Source organism: Cervus elaphus, chromosome 25 (genome assembly GCF_910594005.1).
Source record: "Cervus elaphus chromosome 25, mCerEla1.1, whole genome shotgun sequence".
In the NCBI taxonomy this organism is placed as follows: domain Eukaryota; kingdom Metazoa; phylum Chordata; class Mammalia; order Artiodactyla; family Cervidae; genus Cervus; species Cervus elaphus.
The window spans coordinates 37,551,064-37,572,811 of NC_057839.1; the positions used below are offsets into that span (position 1 = coordinate 37,551,064).

Genomic DNA, 21,748 nt, shown 5'->3' on the forward strand with positions numbered 1-21,748 from the left:
TAAAGCATTTTTATTTATTGGCTTAAACCAATGATTCTTTGAAACAAATGAAACAGGTAGGAGAATAGAGAGTGATAGATTGTAAAGGCATATGTGATACAGCCTGGAAAAGGCATATATAATTTCCCTTTGTTTTTATAAACTACAGAAGGTAGGAATATACCAAAGAGGCACAAATTAAAAAACAGCATTAGTGAAGTGCCATGGCTTACAGTGAATAATTTTTATATATGTAAAATGACGAGTAGCTTTGCTTATTTCAGCTGAGGAAGTATTTGATACCACAATTTTGTGTGTATTTGAAACTCATGTAGCATGACTTTTTGTTTTCACACAGCTTGCGGTTAGCTTTATTGAATGAAGCAAAGGAAGTGCGGGCAGCAGGACTTCGAGCTCTTCGGTATCTCATCCAAGACTCCAGTATTCTGCAGAAGGTGCTAAAATTGAAAGTGGACTATTTAATAGCTAGGTAATTTTCTTACAGCCCTCTGTTTTTATATGTTTTTTATTTATTTTTTAAATATACACGTTTCAATGCCATTCTCCCAAACCATCCCACCCTCGCCCTCTCCCACAGAGTCTAAAAGACTGTTTTATATATATATATATATCTGTCTCTCTTGCTGTCTGGCATACAGGGTTATCGTTACCGTCTTTCTAAATTCCATATATATGCGTTAGGATACTGTATTGGTGTTTTTCTTTCTGGCTTACTTCACTCTATATATTAGGCTCCAGTTTCATCCACCTCTTTAGAACAGAATCAAATGTATTCTTTTTAATGGCTGAGTAATACTCCATTGTGTATATGTACCACAGCTTTCTTATCCATTCGTCTGCTGATGGACATCTAGGTTGCTTCCATGTCCTGGATGTTATAAACAGTGCTGCGATGAACACTGGGGTAAATGTGTCTCTTTCAATTCTGGTTTCCTCGGTGTGTATGCCCAGCAGTGGGATTGCTGGGTCATATGGCAGTTCTATTTCCATTTTTTATGTTTTTTAAATCATATATTAAGTTTTAGCATACCTATCATAAAGTATACAGATTTTTCGTGTAAAGCCTGTAATTTTACAGGCTTTTAGTGTAAAGCCTGTAATAGGTACAACCAAGTACCCTATTATCCCAAATAAGATATGGAACATTTTCAGTATCCCAATCAAGTTCTCTTGTGTCCCCCAATCAGTAGTAAACATTGCTCTGACTGTTCTCATTTTAGACTAGATTTTCTTATTTTTGAGTATCATATATTGGAAGTACATGTTACTCTTTTCTTTCCTTAATGTTATCTGTGAGGTTTATCCATGTTGATCTTAAAAAAAAAATTCCATGTAGTATTTCATGTTATAAATAGAGTATAATTTATTTATTCTGTTGATTTTTTTTTCTTGGTTGTTTTCAGTGTTTGACTATTTTGAATAAAGCTGCCCTGAACTTTGTTGGACAAGTTGTTGGTGGATATTGTGTACTCATTTCTTTTAGGTACCTATGTAGGAGTGGAATTGCTGGGTGATAAGTTTTTATGTATATTTAACTTTAGTAATAAGTTCCATGGCAGCTCAGACAGTAAAGCCTACAAAGTGGGAAACCCGGGTTCGATCCCTGGGTCAGGAAGATCCTCTGGAGAAGGAAATGGCAACCCACTCCAGCACTCTTGCCTGGAAAATCCCATGGATGGAGGAGCCTGGTGGGCTACAGTCCATGGGGTCGCAGAGAGTCAGATACAACTGAGTGACTTCACTTTCACCTTCACTGCCATGCAGTTTTCCAACGTGGTTGTACTCATTTCCATTCCTATCAGAAATACTTGAGTGTCTAGTCTCTCCATATTCTTACCAGCATTTACTATTTTCAGTTTTTAATTATACCTTTTTTGCTGTGGTTTTCATTGTGAGTTTCATTGTGCTTTTAATTTCCGTTTCCCTTTCATTTGCCTGTTGACTGTTTGGATATCCTATTTGTCTTTTGCTCATTTGTAAATTGGATTGTCTATCTTTTTGTGTAGGAGTTCTTGATGTCTTCTGGATATGATTCTTTTCGAGTATACTAATTGAGAATGTCCTCTCCTAGTCGGTTTACTTTGTCTTCTTACTCTTCTTAATTAATAAAATCCAATATAGCAGTCTTTTATTTTATGGTTAATGAGTTTGGTCTTCTTTGGAAGAGAGGTCTCTTTGATCTCTTCTGAAGAGTTTATTCCTTATATGTTGAAATAATTGTCAGGTCATGATTCATTTTTATCAATATCCAATAAATATTAGAGGCATTTAGTGAAAAGATTTTTGTGTTCTAAATTAGTTTCATTTTTGTTGTAAGTCAGATAATTGCTAAGCATGGATCTATTTTTGCTTTCCCTGTGTTCTTTATTTGGCCTGTTTGTCTGTTCTAGTTCGAGTTTCTCCCAGTTTTAAGTGTCTGTAGCTTGACAGTAAGTTGTTATCTGTTAGTGTAAGTCCTCCTTGAGGAAAGAAGTTTCTGGGTTATTTTGAGTTCCTTATTTCCACAAGAATTTTAGAATCAGCTTGTCCATTTCCGTCAAACTTTCCTAGGTATTAATAGTAATTGCATTGAAGTTCTGGATAAATTTGGGGTGAATTGACATTTTAATATCAAATCTTCTCAATGTTTATTTATTTGGAACTTTAAATTCTCTCAACATTTTGTAGTTTTCTAGCAGAGGTCTTGCACACATTTGTTAGGTTTATCCTAAAGCATTTATTGCATGATAGTGTTAATGTAATTAAAATTTTTTTTCCATAGTTCTCTCTGCTAACATGTGGAAAAATAATTGTAGGGCTTTCTTTTGGTATATTCTTATCTCAGTGATCTTGCTAAATTCATTTTTTAATTCTAATTGTTTTTAAGGTTATTTTATTAGAGTTTCTATGCACATTAGTATTAGTTGCAATTGATGACCATTTTATTTCTTTCTTTCCAATTCTTAGGTTTTTCTTTTCCTCCTTATTGTGCTGGTTAGAATATTGCACTGACTAGAAATGGTAATTGGATAATTGTTTTGCTCCTGAACTCAAGTTGAAATTGTTCGGCTTTTGCCATTGTTTATGATACTTGATGTAGATGTTTAGTGGATTTCTTTATGTTCTTTGTTTGCATTCCTGAGGTAAACACCATTTGCTCATTGTCTTTTTATTTTATTTTTAATTATATTTGATTTGCTAATAGTTTGTGGAAAAATGTTTGCAATTATGCTTATGAGAGGTATTGGCCTATTTTTTCTATTTTTCTAATCTTGTTTGATCTTGGTATCAAGAGTATGTTTATAAAACAACTTTTGAAATATTTCTCTCTTTATATATATTCTCTGGAAGAATTTTTATAAAAACTTATCTAATATACTGTTTTTTACCGTACATGATCAGTAGAATTCACCAGTGAATCTGTCTGGGCCTGTGGTTTTTTATTTTTAAGGAAGTTTTAATACTATGACATCAGTTTTTTTATTTGTTTACTGGCATAATACTATTCAGATTTTCTACTTCCTCTGTCAGTTCCTTATATATTTTGAAGCTTTGTTATTGCATTCATATTTAGAATTGTTAAACCTTCTCTTTGGGCTAATTGTTTTATAGTTACAAAAATGTGTCTATTTCTAGTAATACTTCTTTTATGAGTGTTCTTGTTATCTGATACTAAGATAGCTATACTAACTTTCTTTTTATTTCTTTTATTTAGGGTTTGCACAATATATCCTTTTTTGTCCTTTCACTTTGTTTTTCTTTTTCTTAAAAATTTAAGTTTCTCTCCTGTTAACATCATAAGTATTTTTTAAAAATTTAATTTGACCATTTTTGTCTTTTGATTGGCATATTTAGACTATGTCTAGTGGTTTTTCATATGCAGGGTCTATGGGCTTTATCTAATGTAATTATGTTTATGAGTTTGTCATCTTGCTATTATTTTTCACATATATTTGACTTGACTATCTTGCTGTTCATATTCTGCTTGTCACATTTATTCTTTGGTCTTGCATTTGTCCTTTTTTGCTTCTTTGGGGAAAGGTCAAGATATTTTTTTTTTCCTCTTCTATTAATGTATTGGCTTTAAAGCCTTTTCTTCTTTAGCAGTTGCCCTAGAGATTACATTTATCCTTGGTATATTAAGGTTTATCACTTTTATTACAGCCAGAACCTCTTACAGTTTGACCATATAATCTCCCCTCTTGTCTTTTGTCATGTTACATTTTTATTTCTATATATATATTTGTAAACCCACAGGACAGTCCTGTTAATTGTGTTAAATTGGAACTCTTGATATTTACCTATGTTATTTACTCATTCCAGTATTCCTCCTTCTTGCATTTCTACACTTCTATCTTGGGTCACTTTTTTGAATTCCCATTACTGTTTTCTTGTAGTTTAGGTATACTGGAGTTGAAATCTTTCATATTTTGTCTATAAATCCTCTATTTACCTTCCCACTTGAAGGCTATTTTTTTTGATCAGTTACTATTTTTCAGTGCTTTAAGTTACTGTGTTCTGGATTTTGTTTCTAAGTAAGTAGTTTCTCTCCTTGCTTCTTTTAGGTGATAATGTCTTTTTCTCCTTTGGCTACTTTAAAGACTTTTCTGTTACTTTTCCCTCCTATCCCCTGATACTCCAGCTATACAGTGTGGAATCTTTACACTGTCCCGCGTGTCTCTGACGCCCTGACTGTAACATTGTTTTCAGTGTTCGTTGTTGCTAACCTTTGTGCTTTCTGCTAACCTGTGCTTTTTTTTTCTTCCATTGTGTTAGTAAATCAGTCTCTTGAATTTTGAATTTAAGTTACTATATTTCTGTGATTTATATTTTACTCTTACTTAAACATTCTAGATCTCTGCTTTATTTATTTTCTTGGACATAATAGTCATAGTTATTTGTAGATCTCTTACAACAATTCCAATATGTGAATCATTTGAGTTTTGTTTCTGGTGTTATTTTCTTGGATTTTGGCTACTTGACCTCTTTTTTTTTTTTTATTGTCTTAAAACATCTTTCATATTATTACGTGATTGGATGTGAACGTTGTATATTAAAAGGTTTTGGCTCTTGGATCATGTTATTTATAGACTTATGCTTTATTCTGGAGTGTTGATTTATTACACTGATTCTGCTAAAATTTGTTTTTTCCCTTGCCTTGGGTAGGAAGTGTCTATTGAGAATCTCAAGTGAAAATGTGAATATTTAGCAGAACCTCTTCATCTTGATCAGCCTTGAGCCCTAACAGCTTTCTTACAGTATTATATACCTGCTAAAATGTCTGCTCAGTTCTTTGGCTGCTCAGCTGTAGCCTTTTGCTTGGTTTTTTGGACTTTAACCCTGCATTTGCATAACATAGAAATTGGCAAATATCTTGGAAAGAAGATTGCATGCAGATTCTTGCTTACTCTTCTATTTTCTTTTCTCTGAGACTTTTCCCCCAAGTCCCAGCCACTTTGGGTGCGCCAGAGTTCAGTCTCTCTACACAGTACAGCAAGATTTTTGTTTTTTTTTTTAGGACCCTATTCACTTAAAACTGGGAATTGACAAGTGTACCCAGATACAAAACCCGAGTGAATATGGAGCTTGCGCTTTTTTCCAGGGATTATTATCCATTGCCCTTTTCGCAGTTGCTTTATAAAGTAACATATTTAACCTTTATAGTTATCTTTGGCAGGAGGATTGTTCAGATCTTTTGTGGCCAGAAATAGAATTCTGTGTCTGTTTACTTTTTGATAAAATTGTTTTAGATTAATTATATTCAGATAGCAGAAATGCTTTTTGAATAGCAAGTTATCTATTTATAAATATATAATATGTTGATTAGAATAGTGAACTGTCTAAACATAAGTAAGAATGAATTATTCTGCCACATAAACCAAAGCTCTTTAGAAATTGAATAATTTAATGAACTTTACAGAGAAATGTCAGTTAAATGATATTTGAGCATTAATTTTTGAAGTCCCTTCACATTTCAAATTATATTTTAGTAAAATAAAGTTATTATGACTAATGTAAGACTTTTAGTGTAGTCATAACATGCAAAATTTAGGCTGCGGTTAAAATCACAATTAAACTAAAACGTAGGCTTGAAATATTTTTCCTTCACAGTTTTTTAAAAATATCTGTGAACTTTTATCAAAAATAGGTGAATATCTCTTTCAGTAGATTTCTGATATTTTGCTTTTTAAATATGTTTATTTCTGTATAGATGTAGATAATTCTGTAAATTACTTACTATATTCTTTCTTGGAGTTTTAAATGAAATAGTTTTGATTTATAACAAGTATTTATCACTGGAGATATTAAATTAAATATCTGCTGGTACTGAAAAATTAAATATATTAACATTTAAAAATACTGTATTGACATGAAAATGGGTCTGTCTGATCATGGTATTATACAAAAATTTAATAAGATTTTTATCAATAATTAAATATTTTATATATTCTTTAGGTGCATTGACATACAGCAGAGCAACGAGGTAGAGAGGACACAAGCACTTCGATTAGTCAGAAAGGTAGGCTCCATGTCTGAGAGTAAAGGCAGATTTATGGTTTTCATGTTATGCATTTTACAGTTTTAGATTTAGACTGTCTTGTGAAATCTGTTAAAATTTAAAGACTGAATTCTCATTAAACATTTTTATTTTGTTGAAATGATAGGAGTTAAATAAGGTCTATCAGACTTCAAGGTAAGCATAGATATTTTGTGTAATTATTCTATGTGATTGGGTATAGCTGGGATAGTATTTTTTTTTTTTTATAAAATGTCCATTGTAAAGAATATTTCTTCCTTTATTAGACATATAAAGAAATTATTGCTCTGATATGTTATTGGAGAAAGAGGATTACTTGTGTGGCGCCCCTGTTTTATCTTAATTATATACTTGGGGTTAAATCAGTTTAAATGAATGTCAAAGGAATTGCCAGCTGGTTGTTTTGAAGATGAATTTGGATACATCAGTAGACAGTTGCAGTAAAGAATTCAGGCCATTGTACAGAATAAAAGGTCAAAATCTAAACTCTGCAAAAGAAGATGTTGAGGATAATCCATAGTGCTTCTAATGATAGGCTTTCCAAGAGTTTTTTTTTAATTGTTAATATGATACCCAAATGGCAGAGGAATAGACTGAATTGAGAGTTAATTTGGTTAGGGTAAGGCTTATGTAAGAATTTTATCCTCTTTCATTCTGAAGTATCATGTTTCATCTTAAAAATTTGTAAGGCTCATGCAGTATATGTTTGTTTTAATGTAAAAATATCTAAAATTAGCAGTTAACATTTTTTAGCTCTTCTCCTCTTTCCCTACTTTTGAATTCAGCACATGTTCCAGAATTGCAGAATGTTGAGTTTGTGCATTAACTTGATCCCCTCTTTTTCCTTTTTCTTCCAGTTGTCCAGCTTATGGTTAGTAATAGTACCCACAGGTGAGCATAGTAAGGAAGAAGCAAATGGATGAGTTGTCTTCAAAGAAACTTGTAGTTCTAGTTAAGCATGATATTGGAGATAGATTCTAAAAAAAGTTTGTTATAGGGTAAAAATTGTTATGTTGGCATCATGATTTGACTCTTCATATTTAAATTTAAAAATTAGATTTATGGTTCCTTACTTACTCATACAATCTTTCCTACTGCAGTAATTTTGAGAATTCAAGATAAAAAAACAAAATATGTTTCTGAAAAACCTAGAATAACTCTTTGGTTATTTGAGTTATGTATGTCAGTATTTATCTTACTAGGAATTTAAAGTGAGAAATTTAAAAGTATATTAATATATTAAAAATAAACTCATTATAAGTAAACAAAAATAACTTTTTCAAAAAGAAAATTAATGACTAGAGCGGCATTATTTTAGATTTATACAAATTTCTGTAGTGTTTGTCCTGATAGAAGATAGCTGGATTGTCATATTTGCTTCTGTATCCAATCTCTTGTGATTTCACGTGCATTGAAGCCTCTGGAAAAATTCCATATGTACTTGTGAGAGTAAAAAAGACAAATAATATTTTTGAATTACTATGAAAATAGTTTTGACTTTGCAGAATCTCTGAAAATATCCTAGGGACTGTCAGTTTTCTGTACCACAACTTGACAGTTGCTGCCTTAGAAACTGCATTCAGGTGAAAACACAAACCCAAATGGATTCAATTCAGCTTCTTTGAATTATTCACTAAGTATTTTCTTTCAGTTTTGTTCAGTGTTTTTTGTAAGTTACCATTTAATCTGTAAATAGCCCAGTAAAAATAAACAGACCCTTGAAACAATTTAGTAATGCCATAACAAAAATATAATTTTGTTATCTTTTAAAGAACAGAGTAATTTGAGGCAGGTATCATTTGTGGATCCAAGGACAGGAAAATTGCTTGTACCTGGTAGTAAAAACAGGCTCAAAGCGAGAGTTGTGTCGCGGGGCTCCTTGATTTAGCTAAAAGCAGTTAGTTTAAAAGGGAAAGCATGCTTGCTGACTGAACAGTGGCCTCTATTGGCCAGAGGAACTATAATTTCACTAATACTTTTAACAATCAAAGCATGTATTTCTTTTTTGCAGCAACATCTTGGCAACTGAGTTAGTAGAAATTAATGTTAATAATATAATTGCTAGGTCAACTGTGGGTTTTTTGTTTGCATTTAGAACAGTTTTTAAGTTTTCAGTGAAAGTATTAATGTTGTATGCTTCCCGGGTGGCTTAGTGGTAAAGAATCTACTTGCAGTACCAGAGACTTGTATTCAGTCCCCAGGTCGGGATGATCCCCGGAGAAGGAAATGACAACCCACCCCAGTGTTCCTGCCTGGGAAATCCCATGGACAGAGGAACCTGGCAGGCTGTAGTCCATGGGGTTGCAAGAGTCAGACACAATTTAGTGACTAAACAACAATTAATCTTTTATATTTTAAAGGAAAAGCAAAAACACCTGTTGCTTTTGGATAACTTGCTTTATGAATAATTCAGAATACCCATGTTACTTTTTCTTCTTTTTCACCTGTTTCATTCATTTAGGGATTTTTTTTGTTTGCTGGTTTTTTTTTCCAATGTGTTTAATTTTTTTTTTTCCTCTCTCTAATCCAGATAATCCTTCCTGATTCTTACCTCTCTCATTTTCTATTATTATCTTCCCACTGAGCAGCCCTTGCTACTCTTTTAAATTCTTCTTGGTGGTGGGTTAGTTGCGAAGTCCTATCTGACTCTTGTGAATCCATGGACTGTACTCTGCCAGGACACTCTGTTCATGGGATTTCCCAGGCAAGAATACTGGAGTGGGTTACCATTTCCTTCTCCAGGGATCTTCTGACCCAAGGATCAAAGCCAGGTCTCTTGCATTGTAGGAAGTCTCCTGCATTGCAGGCGGATTCTTTACCAACTGAACCACTAGGGAAGCTCTTACTTCCTGCCTAATTATGCTATTATTCATACATCATTTCTTTATTCATACAGTATGAATTTACTGGGCTTCCCTTGTGGCTCAGCTGGTAAACAATCTGCCTGTAATGCAGGAGACCTGGGTTTGATTCCTGGGATGGAAAGATCCCCTAGAGAAGGGAAAGGCTACCCACTCCAGTTTTCTGGCCTGGAGAATTCCATGGACTGTATAGTCCATGGGGTCACAAAGAGTTGGACACAACTGAGCGACTTTCACGTTCAACATTCATGAATTTAATACATCACAGATTTTTTAAAAATAGTTGAAAGGGATTCAGTTAAAGGAATCACTTGCCCTTGATACACAGCAAGATATTGGCTAAACCAGAGTGAAAAACCCAGTTTTCCAAATTTCCAAACCTGCACTGGCTCATGAATCCTCTTGGTATTAAGCACAACCTGCTCATCTTGACATTCAGAGCTCACTTTTTGGCCAGCTAGTTATGACCTATCTCATTATGCCATTAGCTTTAGACAAGCTGCCTTTCACCACTGTTATGATCATTCCCTGTGTCCTACTCTTTTCATTTCCACCCCTTTCTACATTATATTCATCTTACAGTCTTAGCTGAAATTATAAATATTTCCGCTAGAAAAGTCAGTGTTTCTGAAATTTCCTTTATAACAGTTCTACAAATTTATTACATACTTATGATATTATATTTGTTACATATATATATCTGTTCTATCAAGAGATGATTAAACTTTTATTTCAACAGATATTAAATTGAATGACTTTTCCCTCACTGATTGCTCATTGATTTGTAAGAAAAACATCCTCCAATTTATACAGAATTTAAGAGTTTCTTTGCATGTATTTTTTTCCTGGAAAATAAGAATGGTTTCATCTGTAAAAACTTTTAAATTACAGATGCCCATTTTATAGCACTACACTTGAGATTCATAGATTAGAATTTAATATTTGAAATTCTAGAAATCATTGGATCATATGCATCCTCATTTACAAATGAGAAAACTAAGGCATTAAGAGGACTGATTTCCCAAGGTAACGGTTTATTAATGTTAGATTTGGCCCTGAAAGCCAGTTGGCCTGGCTTCTAGCCAGCTCTTTTTAGAATATGTTCATACATCTTATAGTCCTTATAAGTGTAATAATAGATCCGTAAGTATTAAAATACAAATTATAGTCATAGGATATGAGAATTTTCTCACCCAGAAAGATCAGTTTATTATACCATTTTCCTTTCTTCTCCAACATTTTTAATTAATGAAAGATACTGTTTAGAAACAAATGTGGAAGTTTTTATAGAAAAATTATTGCACACTTGTATATTTTATGTCATGGAGCAATATTCTGTAATTTCATATGAACCTTGTCATACATTTACAAGTACTCTACCCAACATAGATCTATCATTTGAATCTCTAAAGGACCTAACTGTATTAATTTAGTTATATTGTATCCTCTAATTGTGTCATGATACAAGTCTTATTTTTCAGAAGAATTCTGAATATAGTTACATCTAGGACAGGTTGATTATCCCCAATATTTATTACCACCCAAACTGAAAAAAAAATTTTCATCTACTCCCACTCTAAGGACCTGTTGTTTTGAAATACTTCATCTAACAAATAGTCTTTTATTTATTAAACAGTAACAACTACATAATTTTTCCTTGTTTTCCAAATGGAAGATATATGTTATCTGTTTTCAGTATTCCAAATGTTATTGCCAATTAAACTTTTCATTTAAAGTGAGATTCAACAAAAGTTTTTATCACCAGGGGTATAATGTTTCCAGCACAGTTTTTGAAATATTAGAAATAGATTATGGAGGGATTCCTGCCTGCTCTGAAATAGCAAATAATCATAAGTGAGCTCCCCATGACCAGGATCTAAGGGTGGCCTCTAAAAGCTGAGAGCAGTCGCCACAACAATCCGAAAGAAAATGAAGACTTTAAAAAAAAATAGAATATGGATTATTAAACTTTGCCATTCAGTGTGGCAACAAATGATAGTTAGAGATGGGGGATTATTGTGTTTCATTTTACTGCAGTCAAAATAAGAAAGAATGAGGGCCCAAATCAGAGTTTGAAAGTGAAAAGAATTGGGTTAATGAGATAAATTGATAGGATGTAGTGGTGATTATATATGAAGAAAGGGTCAGGAATGTAATAGTACAGAAGTACGTTGACAGCTATTGTCACCACTGGTTTCGTTTGTCTGGTTGCTGAAAAGTTGTTTAAAATAGAATTAAGCTTTTTTTCTTTTTGCCTTTTCATTCTGTTCATGGGGAGCCTGGCATGCTGCAATTCATAGGGTTGCAAAGAGTCAGATAAGACTTAGCGATTGAACAACAACAACAAAAGTTCCTTTTCTCCTCTAGAATAAGCTCCTATTCTGGAGGACCTTAGAGTCTCTGAAAGATTATATCTTGTTAGTCAACTAATTTATAGTCTGGACTACTATGGGAAAAAAGCCAACACTGTTTTCCATGGTAATGATTATTAACATTTATTGTATCAACTATCTGTTGTATTAGCCCTTTGACATGTTCATATGAAGCAGAAGATTAAAATTGATGCCTTGGTCTTAAAAATATTCTGTGGTCTTAAACACCTCTGTCTGAACAAGATAGGTTTAAAAAATGTATTAGGAAATAATTTCTTTTTCTGATTTCTCCCTGTTACAGATGATTACTGTGAATGCTTCCTTGTTTCCTAGCTCTGTGGCCAACTCATTAATAGCAGTTGGAAATGATGGACTTCAAGAAAGAGACAGAATGGTTCGAGCATGCATTGCCATTATCTGTGAACTAGGTCAGAATTATTCTTTGAGTAATAAAAATACAGTATTTTAGAAAGAATATATAACATTTTTTAATGCAAATTAAAAATTGGTTAAAAATAAGAATATGAAAAAATTGGTTAAAAATAAGAATATGAAAAAGTAGGACATTCCTGATAGGGAAGTAGTGGACTTGCTGTTTAAACAGATTATTTCAAAGAGACATTTAAATTCTACAAATTTTAAAAGTTTTACTCATCATGAAATTTAAGATAAAGGAATTGTCCAAATTCCAGTAATTAGAATAAAATCTCTTAAAGTGTGATTCTCAGACATTAGTTAACCACACTGTGTATCTTGATGTGAATGAAAAACAATTCCCTAACATTAAAAAAAAGAATTCTAAATATGGGATTAAAGAGTTAAATTTGGAAAATAGAGGGAGAAAAATGGATGACTATTTTTATAATTGTAAGGAAAGGGAGTTTTGAATTATCGAAAGAAATCAAACATTTCATCAGCTGTAGATTTTATTATAAGAGGATAAGAAAACATGCAATGCCAGAACAAAGAAAAAGTAAATATGACAAACATGATAGGTAAAGACCTTATTTATATACAGATCAGTAGGAAAAATAAGTAGTTCTCAAAGAAATGCATGGCTAATCAAAATATTTTAAAGTTTAAAAGTTAAACCTCCCTTATAACCAAAAAAATATAATTTTAAATGACAAGAGATCATATTTTTCCCCACCCAAATGGTATAGGTTACATTCATTCTAGATTAAATAAATAAATAAATAAAATTTAAAGGAACAGAAGAGCCAAGCCTTTAATTGAGAGTCTAAAGAATACTGTCCACGATACCTGTTGGTTTAAAGAGAAAGTCAGAAGTTTGATTAAGGAAATTTTTAAAAAATCATGAAAACTTGACTACCTATCAATAAGTGGGATTCCTGGAAAGTCATATACTCAAGTTAACTTTTCATTAGAAGATACTTTTATAATTATGCAAAACATAATGAAAATAGTGAGTGAACCCAAGAAATAGAAAAAGAAGAAAAAAAAGTCAGTTTTAAGATAAGCAAAAGGAAAGCAATAATGATTTTCAGTCTTAGTGAACAAGATAATTTAATCTAATCTGTGTTAACTGGAGGAAGAAAATGATACACAGACACTATTGTTTTAGATACATAGATAGGGAAACATATACTATTGTTTGAAAAATGCAAAGATCAGAGAAAGGTTAATAGGATAAGGAAGAGAATGTAATAGGAGTTTTGGAAAGTATGAGATAAACTTTTTATATAATTGAAAATCTTATTGAAATGAATGGATTTTCAAAGATTTTAATTTCCAGTTGACTTAAAGTAGAACACATGATGGATCACAAATCATAGAAGTACTTGATGAATTAATTGCCTCCAAAAAAGACTCATTCACTTCTGTCTTAAAATATTGTTTCAAAGAACAAATAATTCTCATAAAGTGTAATCAGATTGAGAGCATTAAAATGTGTAAATTTAGCAATTTTTAAAATGAAAGGAACATTTTAAATATATAAACACACATATACCTACATAAAGCGAAATAATTAAAATACTACTATGAGAACGTTTTTGATAAATAAGAAATGGAGGGGAAGGTTTTTTTTTTCCCACATGTATTTAAAAAAATCTTAAACTAGGTTATTGGGAGAGAAAAAAATGAAAAAGAGTCAATTCCTCCCTCACTTCAAAGATCAGGCATTCTCTTTGTATGCACACACACACACACGTGTGTGCTTTAAATGAATTCATGGTTAACATTTCAGTTTTAAATCTCTCAGGAAATAGACTCTGGTTTAATATTGATAAACTCAATTTTTTTTCAAATGTTTATTCAATTATCCCAGCACGCTTTCTGAAGTTTTCTATATGTAAGGGTAAGCAACTATTGACTCTTTTTCATGGACAAAGGATATGAAAAAAACAATTCAGCGACACTAAGAAAAAAAGTTTTTGTCCATGTTTTACTGAATAATTCTTTCCTGTCAATTGCCAGGAGTTCTTTATATAGGGGAAAGATTAGCCCTTTATTTGTTTCAAATCTTCTAGCTGATTTGTAATTTCACTTTAGATTTTAAGCTCAGAAATTCCTCCCTTACTTCAGAGATTAGGCATTCTCTTTGTATGCACACACACATACGTGTGTGCTTTAAATGTGTTCATCATCATGTTAGGTATGGAGAAGGAAATGGCAGCCTACTCCAGTGTTCTTGCCTGGAGAATCCCATGGAGAGAGGAGCCTGAAAGGCTACAGTCTATGGGATCACAAGAGTCGGACACGACTGAGCGACTAAGCAGTTATTAGATAAGTTATCCATGTGTCCTTTTAAATGAGTAGAAAGTTTTTTTCAGTCAGAAAGCTCAGTTTTAAAATAAAACCCCAGATTTCTGATTATTTATTAATTATCCCCGATATAATATGTTAAGTTTTTCTTTTTTATTTTAGCACTTCAGAATCCAGAGGTGGTTGCCCTTCGAGGTGGACTGAACACCATCTTGAAAAATGTGATTGATTGCCAATTAAGTCGAATAAATGAGGCTCTCATAACTACAATTTTGCACCTTCTTAATCATCCAAAGACCCGACAGTATGTACGAGCTGATGTAGAATTAGAGGTAGGAACTTATTATTCTCTTGTAATTTTAAAATATGACTTTAAATACGTACTCTTACTTTGAAATTTTATTTGAAATTTTAAAGTGAATAGATGCAGCACAGCATTAATTATTAAACCTAAATTAATAAGTTTGGCTTATTCCAGCAATATTTTATCACTCATTCAATTTGGATTGAATTGAAAGAATTCTCAAGAATATTTCATCAACATGTGAAGTTTATTCATTTTTTTATTATTTGTGAAAACTTGAGTGAGCAAATTTGAGCACAGTTAAGGTTTCATAGACATTTACCTGTTTATTTAAGAAGACAGTTTCTTTTTAAGGACTGTAGTGTGTTAATTGTGTGGGAATAGCTCCTGCTAAATATATACTATTTATTTATTAAACCATGCTAAAATTTTCTGAACTTGGGAGCACTTGTTGGCAACTAATGGCCATATACAATTGAAAGAAATAGAATAAATATCTTTTTAAAAACACACTAAGTTTTTTGTTTTTACTAATTCAGTGTTGTTTTTTCAGTTAGTCTAAAATAGTAAGGCTATTTTTCTATAATAAGCTGTTAGTAGAGTTTGGAATAAAATTATCACAAACTGTGTTCTTTCTTCCCCCCGCACCCCCGACCCCATCATTTTTGGCCTTGCCTTGTAGCTTGTGAGATCTTAGTTCTCTGACCAGGTATTGAACCTGGGCCCTTGGCAGTAGAGTGCAGAGTCCTAACCTCTGAACCACCAGAGAATTCCCACAGACTGTATTCTTATAGTTTATTTGTGTGAATATATTCAATATTACATTGTTGTCCATTGCAGACATTATTCAGAGTAAGCTTACTATGTTTGTATTTGGGTGTGAAATTATGCAAATTATGAAAGATTTATTGTTCCCTGTTTTGCCTGTTTAGATCATTTTATGAAACTTGTCTTAAATGTTATAGTTCTGGTTTTATTAGGGCTACTAGAAATATTTTGATACTATAAAATTGACATTAGCTTGTATCATTAACAAATTTCAGTACAATTTTTTCCTTAATAAATGATTTTAAATACGTTATTCATGGGCGTCCAGTGGGAATGAGCTGGTATTTTTGATATTTCATAGTGTATTTTGCTTTAAGTTTTTTCTTTAGCAAGTGGGGAAACTGCTTTTAAGATTGGAGAGATGATCACAATAAAAAAGATGTGTATAGACTTGGTTTTTTTTTTTTACCTCTATAATCGTACAGCAGATTAGCAAAGCCTTTGTGTATATGAAAAAACCCTCAAAGAATACGGTAAACTTTTTAAGTACACTACCATCTTTGCTTCTCTCTTGTTTTTTTACAAATGTTAGTTCTTTTTTCTTTAACAAGATTCCCCTGGTATAGCAGAGTGACTGAGAGCATAGACTTCAGGCTTTACAGATCTGGTTTTGATTTTTTTGTTCTACAGCCTACTAGGTTTATGATGTGGGGCAAGTTATTAACCTCTTTTGGATCCATTTTTCACTAGGTAAAATAAAAGTCATGGTTTTTACTTTAATTATTGTGAAGAATAAATACTATAATAATAATGGTAATAGTAATAGCAACTAGCATTCTTGTAAAGCTTATAATAAGTTAGGTAATATTTCCAAGTGTTTTACATATATTCGGTCCAATCTACATAAATGTTATAGTTAGTACTTGACACCTAGTTAATATTCAATAAATACTGATTGCCTTGGATATTAAATCATTAATTATCATTATCTTCTACTTTATTGTTATCTTCATCCTCGAGGCTGCTGTTAAGAGAATCTTGTCCCCATTTTTATTAATTATATTTTTACAAATTTTCGCTCTAATTTGATAACTTTTTCCTGTTCTTGACAAGTTCCAAGTTCTGAAGCAATTCTGGATGAGTACTTAAAGATTTAAGTTCAAAACTTATGAAGTATGTAGAAAAAATACCCAGTCTCTCACTGCTGAAGAGAAAAAAAAGTTTGCTAAAATCTCTGTTTACAGTTTTGGAGGTCCATTCTTTAGAAACAGGAAAACCAAAGGTACACTGAAATCTGAACAAAATTGTAGTGTTGTCTCAGTTTAACTTGGTGATTAGAATAAGCTGATCACTCCCTTTAACTAACCTGACTACAGGGGAAAGGATGAACCGTTTCTAATGGAGATAACGTCATTTGGAACCTTTAATCAAATTTACAGTGTCCATCATTCAGTCAGAAATTTGACTATGTAAATGAAAAAGGATACATGCAAAAGGTTATGACTGTGTAATTGAAAACTCAAAAGGAATTCCATAGACGAATATCCACAGGTGATTCAGATATTGGAGCCAGAGGGAAAAGATTTTAAAACACCCATGACTAACTTACTAAGAAAAATGGAGAAAAATAAGAAAATAGATGAAATAATGGAGAATTTTACCATCTAATTGGAATATGAAAAATAAATCAAATGGAGTTAGCATCAAAAAATATAATACCTGAAATTCTGAACTAGATGAAATTAAAGACTCATTTTGGACAAGAAGGTGTCATTAGTAAACTGAAAGAGAAGTCAAAGATCAAAGCATTTGCAGGTGGGTAATAGGAAGTAAATGAACAAAACAAAAGGAATGAAACATAATTGTTGTCTTTGGAGAAGAGAGAGAATGAGCAGAAGCAAATATCCAAAGAAACTGTGGTCAGAACTTTGTTTTTAAAACTGGTGAAACTTCGTAAAGCTCCGAAAACTCAAGATAAAGAAAACAACTCATAGGTACATCATGGTAAGATAGTTGAAAACCAAGATAACTAAAAATCTTAAAATCAGCTTGAGATAAAAAGACTGCTTTCAAAGGAACAAATCTGACAGCCAATTTCCCAACAGAAATTTTAGAACCAGAAGACAGTAGAATGGCATCTTTAGAGTGCAAAAGAAAATAATGTCACTTACCCCAGAGAAGGAGAAGGCAATGGCACCCCACTCTAGTACTCTTGCCTGGAAAATCCCGTGGACGGAGGAGCCGGGTAGCCTGCAGTCCATGGGGTCGCTAAGAGTCGGAGACGACTTAGCGACTTCACTTTCACTTTTCACTTTCATGCATTGGAGAAGGAAATGGCAACCCACTCCAGTATTCTTGCCTGGAGAATCCCAGGGACAGAGGAGCTTAGTGGGCTGCCGTCTGTGGGGTCGCACAGAGTCGGACACGACTGAAGCGACTTAGCAGCAGCAGCAGCAGCACCCCAGAGAAAATGTCTTTCAAAAACAAAGGTAAAATAAAGATTTTTTAGACTAACGTAAAAAGACCCAAGGAAATCTAAAGAAACAAACACTATTCTTTCTTGGATTCCTTGCCTTTATGTCATGAAGACAGTAATGCAGCCTATAATAAGGCACACATGAGAAGGAACTCAGCCCTGTTGATAACAGTTTGCATGTTGTGAGTGAACCATTTTGAAGCAGATCCTACAGCTTTAGTCAAGCCTTGAGATGACTGTAGCCCTGACCAATATTTTTACTGCGATATTATGATGGACCTTGAGTCATAACTGCACAGCTAAACTCTTGTAGAGTCCTGACTCACAGAAACTATGCGAGATAATAAATATTTATTGTTGTTTAAAAAATGAGACAGACACAGAGGAAGGTTAAAGGGAATCCTTAGTCAGAACGAAAATGATCTGAGACAAGGAAATGCAAAGAATGAAGGGTGGCAAAAAAAGGTACACATATGACTAAATATAAAAGACTACTTATTGTCAAAAGCAGTATTTGTAATGTCTTAAGTATTTTAAAATAAAATTCAGACCACAATAATGTAATCAGTGCAGAGCAGGGGGGTTAAGTAAATGAGTTATAGTAGTTTAAGTTCTGAAATACATGAGCTTATTAACAAGGTTGCTAAATACAAAGGACAATACACAAAAATAATTTGGATTTCTTTATACTTGCGACAAAAAGAATGGAATTTATAAAAGACATTTAAATAATGTTCAAAAATAGGCAACACTAACTCATAGTGTTAGAAATCTGTGTAGTAATCTTGGGGTGAGAACAAAGAGGAGAAGGAGGAGGCTCCGAGGATGCTAGTTACAGTGAGTGTGTTTAGTTTGAGAAAAATCTGTCAAACCTCACATTCGTGATTTATGCACTGTTTAATAGGTACGGTACCTGTCAATTTAAAAATTCAAAAATTGTACATTAAAAGAAATCACTCAAATATATTCCTTGATGATGAGTTTGAAGAAATAGGCTCTTCAAATAAGCTCTAGTTGGGATTATTAGAGATACAGAGAAGTTGGATGAATTTTAGCTTGTTCAAGGAAGAGTGCATTTTATAATAAGGACTCTTTTCTTTTTCTTGCTTTTTCCTTTTATTAGCGAATTTTAGCACCCTATACTGATTTTCACTACAGACATAGTCCAGATACAGCTGAAGGACAGCTAAAGTGAGTACCATGTGTGTTGCTGTTAAAACTTTTAGATTTGCCTGATTTGTATGTCAAGCCAGAGCAAAATGAGTTTAAGTAAATTTCCTATTTCATGGAGTTATATTGTAGTTCTCTTGTAATTAACTATGGCTTAAAAAATTAAAAGTAATCTTTTGGGAAATTTAAAGACTTGGAATTAGTTTCTTATTTTAATAAATCTAAGGTAGGTGGCAGTAGAAACCTAGACCTTTAATCATTTCTCTATTGTACATTTGTTGTTGTTCAGTCACTAAGTCATGTCTGACTCTTTGCGACTCCATGGACTGCAGCATGCCAGGCTTCCCTGTCCTTTACTGTCTCCCGAAGTTTGCTCAGACTCATCATGTCCATTGAGTTGGTGATGCTACCCAACCATCTCATGCTCTGTTGCCCCCTTCTCCTCCTGCCCTCAGTCTTTCCCAGCATCAGGGACTTTTTCAATGAGTCGGCTGTGCGCATCAGGTGACTGAAATATTGGAACATCAGCTTCAGCATCAGTCCTTCCAATGAATATTCAGGCTTGATTTCCTTTAGGATTGACTGGTTTGATGTTGCTGCCGAAGGGACTCTCAAGAGTCTTCTCCAGCACCATTGTACATATTTTTAGCATAATTACATTGAAAAACTAAAAGGGTCAGATAATAATGAGTAGAATGAACAGCTGCCTTAAATTGAGTATGCAGAAAGATAAGCCATGTAGAATTTTGAGAGTAAGGTTAATAGGGAAATAAAAGGAGAGAAATATTATTTTCCAGAAACGAAGTAGGATGATTTTTCAGAGTCTTTTGGGAGAGAAAAGTACGTGTTCACTAGGAATGCTGGAATAATTATATTTGAATTGATTTAGAGGTCAAATAATACACTATCTGTGGAGTTTTGCCAATGACACAATTCCAATAAGTATGCTATCAGGTGTAGCATAGTAGGTTTGTTGAATTGCAGATATACTTATGTTTAGAGATAACATGTTTTTTAAATTCCTCCACTAAGTTTGGGAACACTGTAAATGGGCATATTTTTGTTGTTTTTCATTTTTTTCCAGAATTAAAAATAGCGCTTTCGTATCTTGAAATACCTCCATCACTGTGGATACATTGCATGCTAACTAACATCATTTCATGAGCTAAGAAATTAAGAATAGTTGTTCTCTAGTTAAGATTTCTCAGACTTTATTTTTGCTAAGTTATGAATTGAGATTCTTCAGCCCCTTTCTTTCTTGGCACCCTGTGACTCTTGGGCATTCTCCTTACTGATGAAGAATGTATCCATTTTCTATTGCTGTGTGACGAACGATTACAAATATAATGGTTTAAAACAGCATCAGTTTATTAGTTCACAGTTCAGTAGGTGAGAGATCTGGCATGGTTCTTATCTGGAGGTTTTAGTGAAGAAGCCATTTATTTCTAAGGTCACTCAGGTTATTGGCAGAATTCATTCCTTGCTCTTGTACAACTGAAGTTCTATTTTCTTGCTGTCAACTGGGGCCTTCTCTCAGCTTCTAAAGCCCACCTTCTTTTCTTGGCACATGGCACTCTCCATCTTCAAACACAACAGAAGTTCCTTGAATCTTTGTGCTTTGAATCTCTCTCTGACACCCTCTTCTCCCTCCAGTTAGAGAAAGCTCTCCAGATCCAACCTACCAGATGATCTCCGTATGTTAAGGTCTGTTGGGTTGTATGATATAAACTTAATCACAGTCATGGCAGTGATAACATATTCATAGGGATCCAGGGATTAGGATCTGGAGTCTTGAGAAGACAGGGGCATTTTTCGAATTTTGCCTACCAGGATAAGTAAGAAATGAACCAGGGTACTTAGAGTTGTGGTTGGGTAGGGAGTATATTCCACCAAAATCCTATCTTTCCTGTTTGGTTCAATACTTTGCTTTCTTTAAGTTTCTGGAGTATGGGCAATTTCTGTAGCATGGGTACATTATGGCTAGGGCATAAGGAAATGGATGGGTTTTATGGTTTTTTTTCAATAAAACTACCAATTTACTGAATAGGTTAGAAAATGGGTTACCAGGCAGTCAATACAAGTGTATCACAAACATTTTTAAGATATGGAGCACCAAAAGCTTAGTCACACAGTTAACTAATTCTCATTTCTTCCACCACCCGGTGTCCCCATTTTAGTTTCTGTTATAGTCTCGTGTTGATTAGTACAGCAGAGCTCAGAGTGGTTGGTCTGTATGTGTGGGGGGGATTTTTAACTATTTCGTTCCACTTTTATAAACTGCTTGCCTACCATTATTTAATTTGATTTTCTTTCACTGTTCTTTATTCTTTATGTTTTTTTTCCCTTACCAACTCTCTGGATTTTTGTATTCTTAAACTGTTAAGAACTTTATTGGAAAAGTGAAAAATACGGCACGGAAAAGAAATGGACCATTGACAGGGTAGAGATGGTTGAGGTAGCATAAACGTACATGATTGCTAATTAAGTATTAAAACTGGCAATATGCCATACATGAACAGTGTTTGACAGTGTAAATAGTTCTATTGGTTAATT

At 33.1% G+C, this 21,748-nt stretch overlaps 1 protein-coding gene across 3 annotated transcripts in view; it reads left to right on the forward strand.

The window, feature by feature from the left end:
* RICTOR (RPTOR independent companion of MTOR complex 2) overlaps positions 1–21,748 on the forward strand; it is a 126,800-nt gene that overhangs the window by 55,442 nt on the left and 49,610 nt on the right. For all 3 annotated transcript variants that reach the window (XM_043887183.1, XM_043887185.1, XM_043887186.1), the window contains 5 exons: positions 338–469; positions 6,436–6,499; positions 12,052–12,178; positions 14,640–14,809; positions 19,149–19,216. In XM_043887183.1, coding sequence (XP_043743118.1) covers positions 338–469; positions 6,436–6,499; positions 12,052–12,178; positions 14,640–14,809; positions 19,149–19,216 — 561 coding nt within the window. The remainder of the gene's footprint in view (positions 1–337; positions 470–6,435; positions 6,500–12,051; positions 12,179–14,639; positions 14,810–19,148; positions 19,217–21,748) is intronic.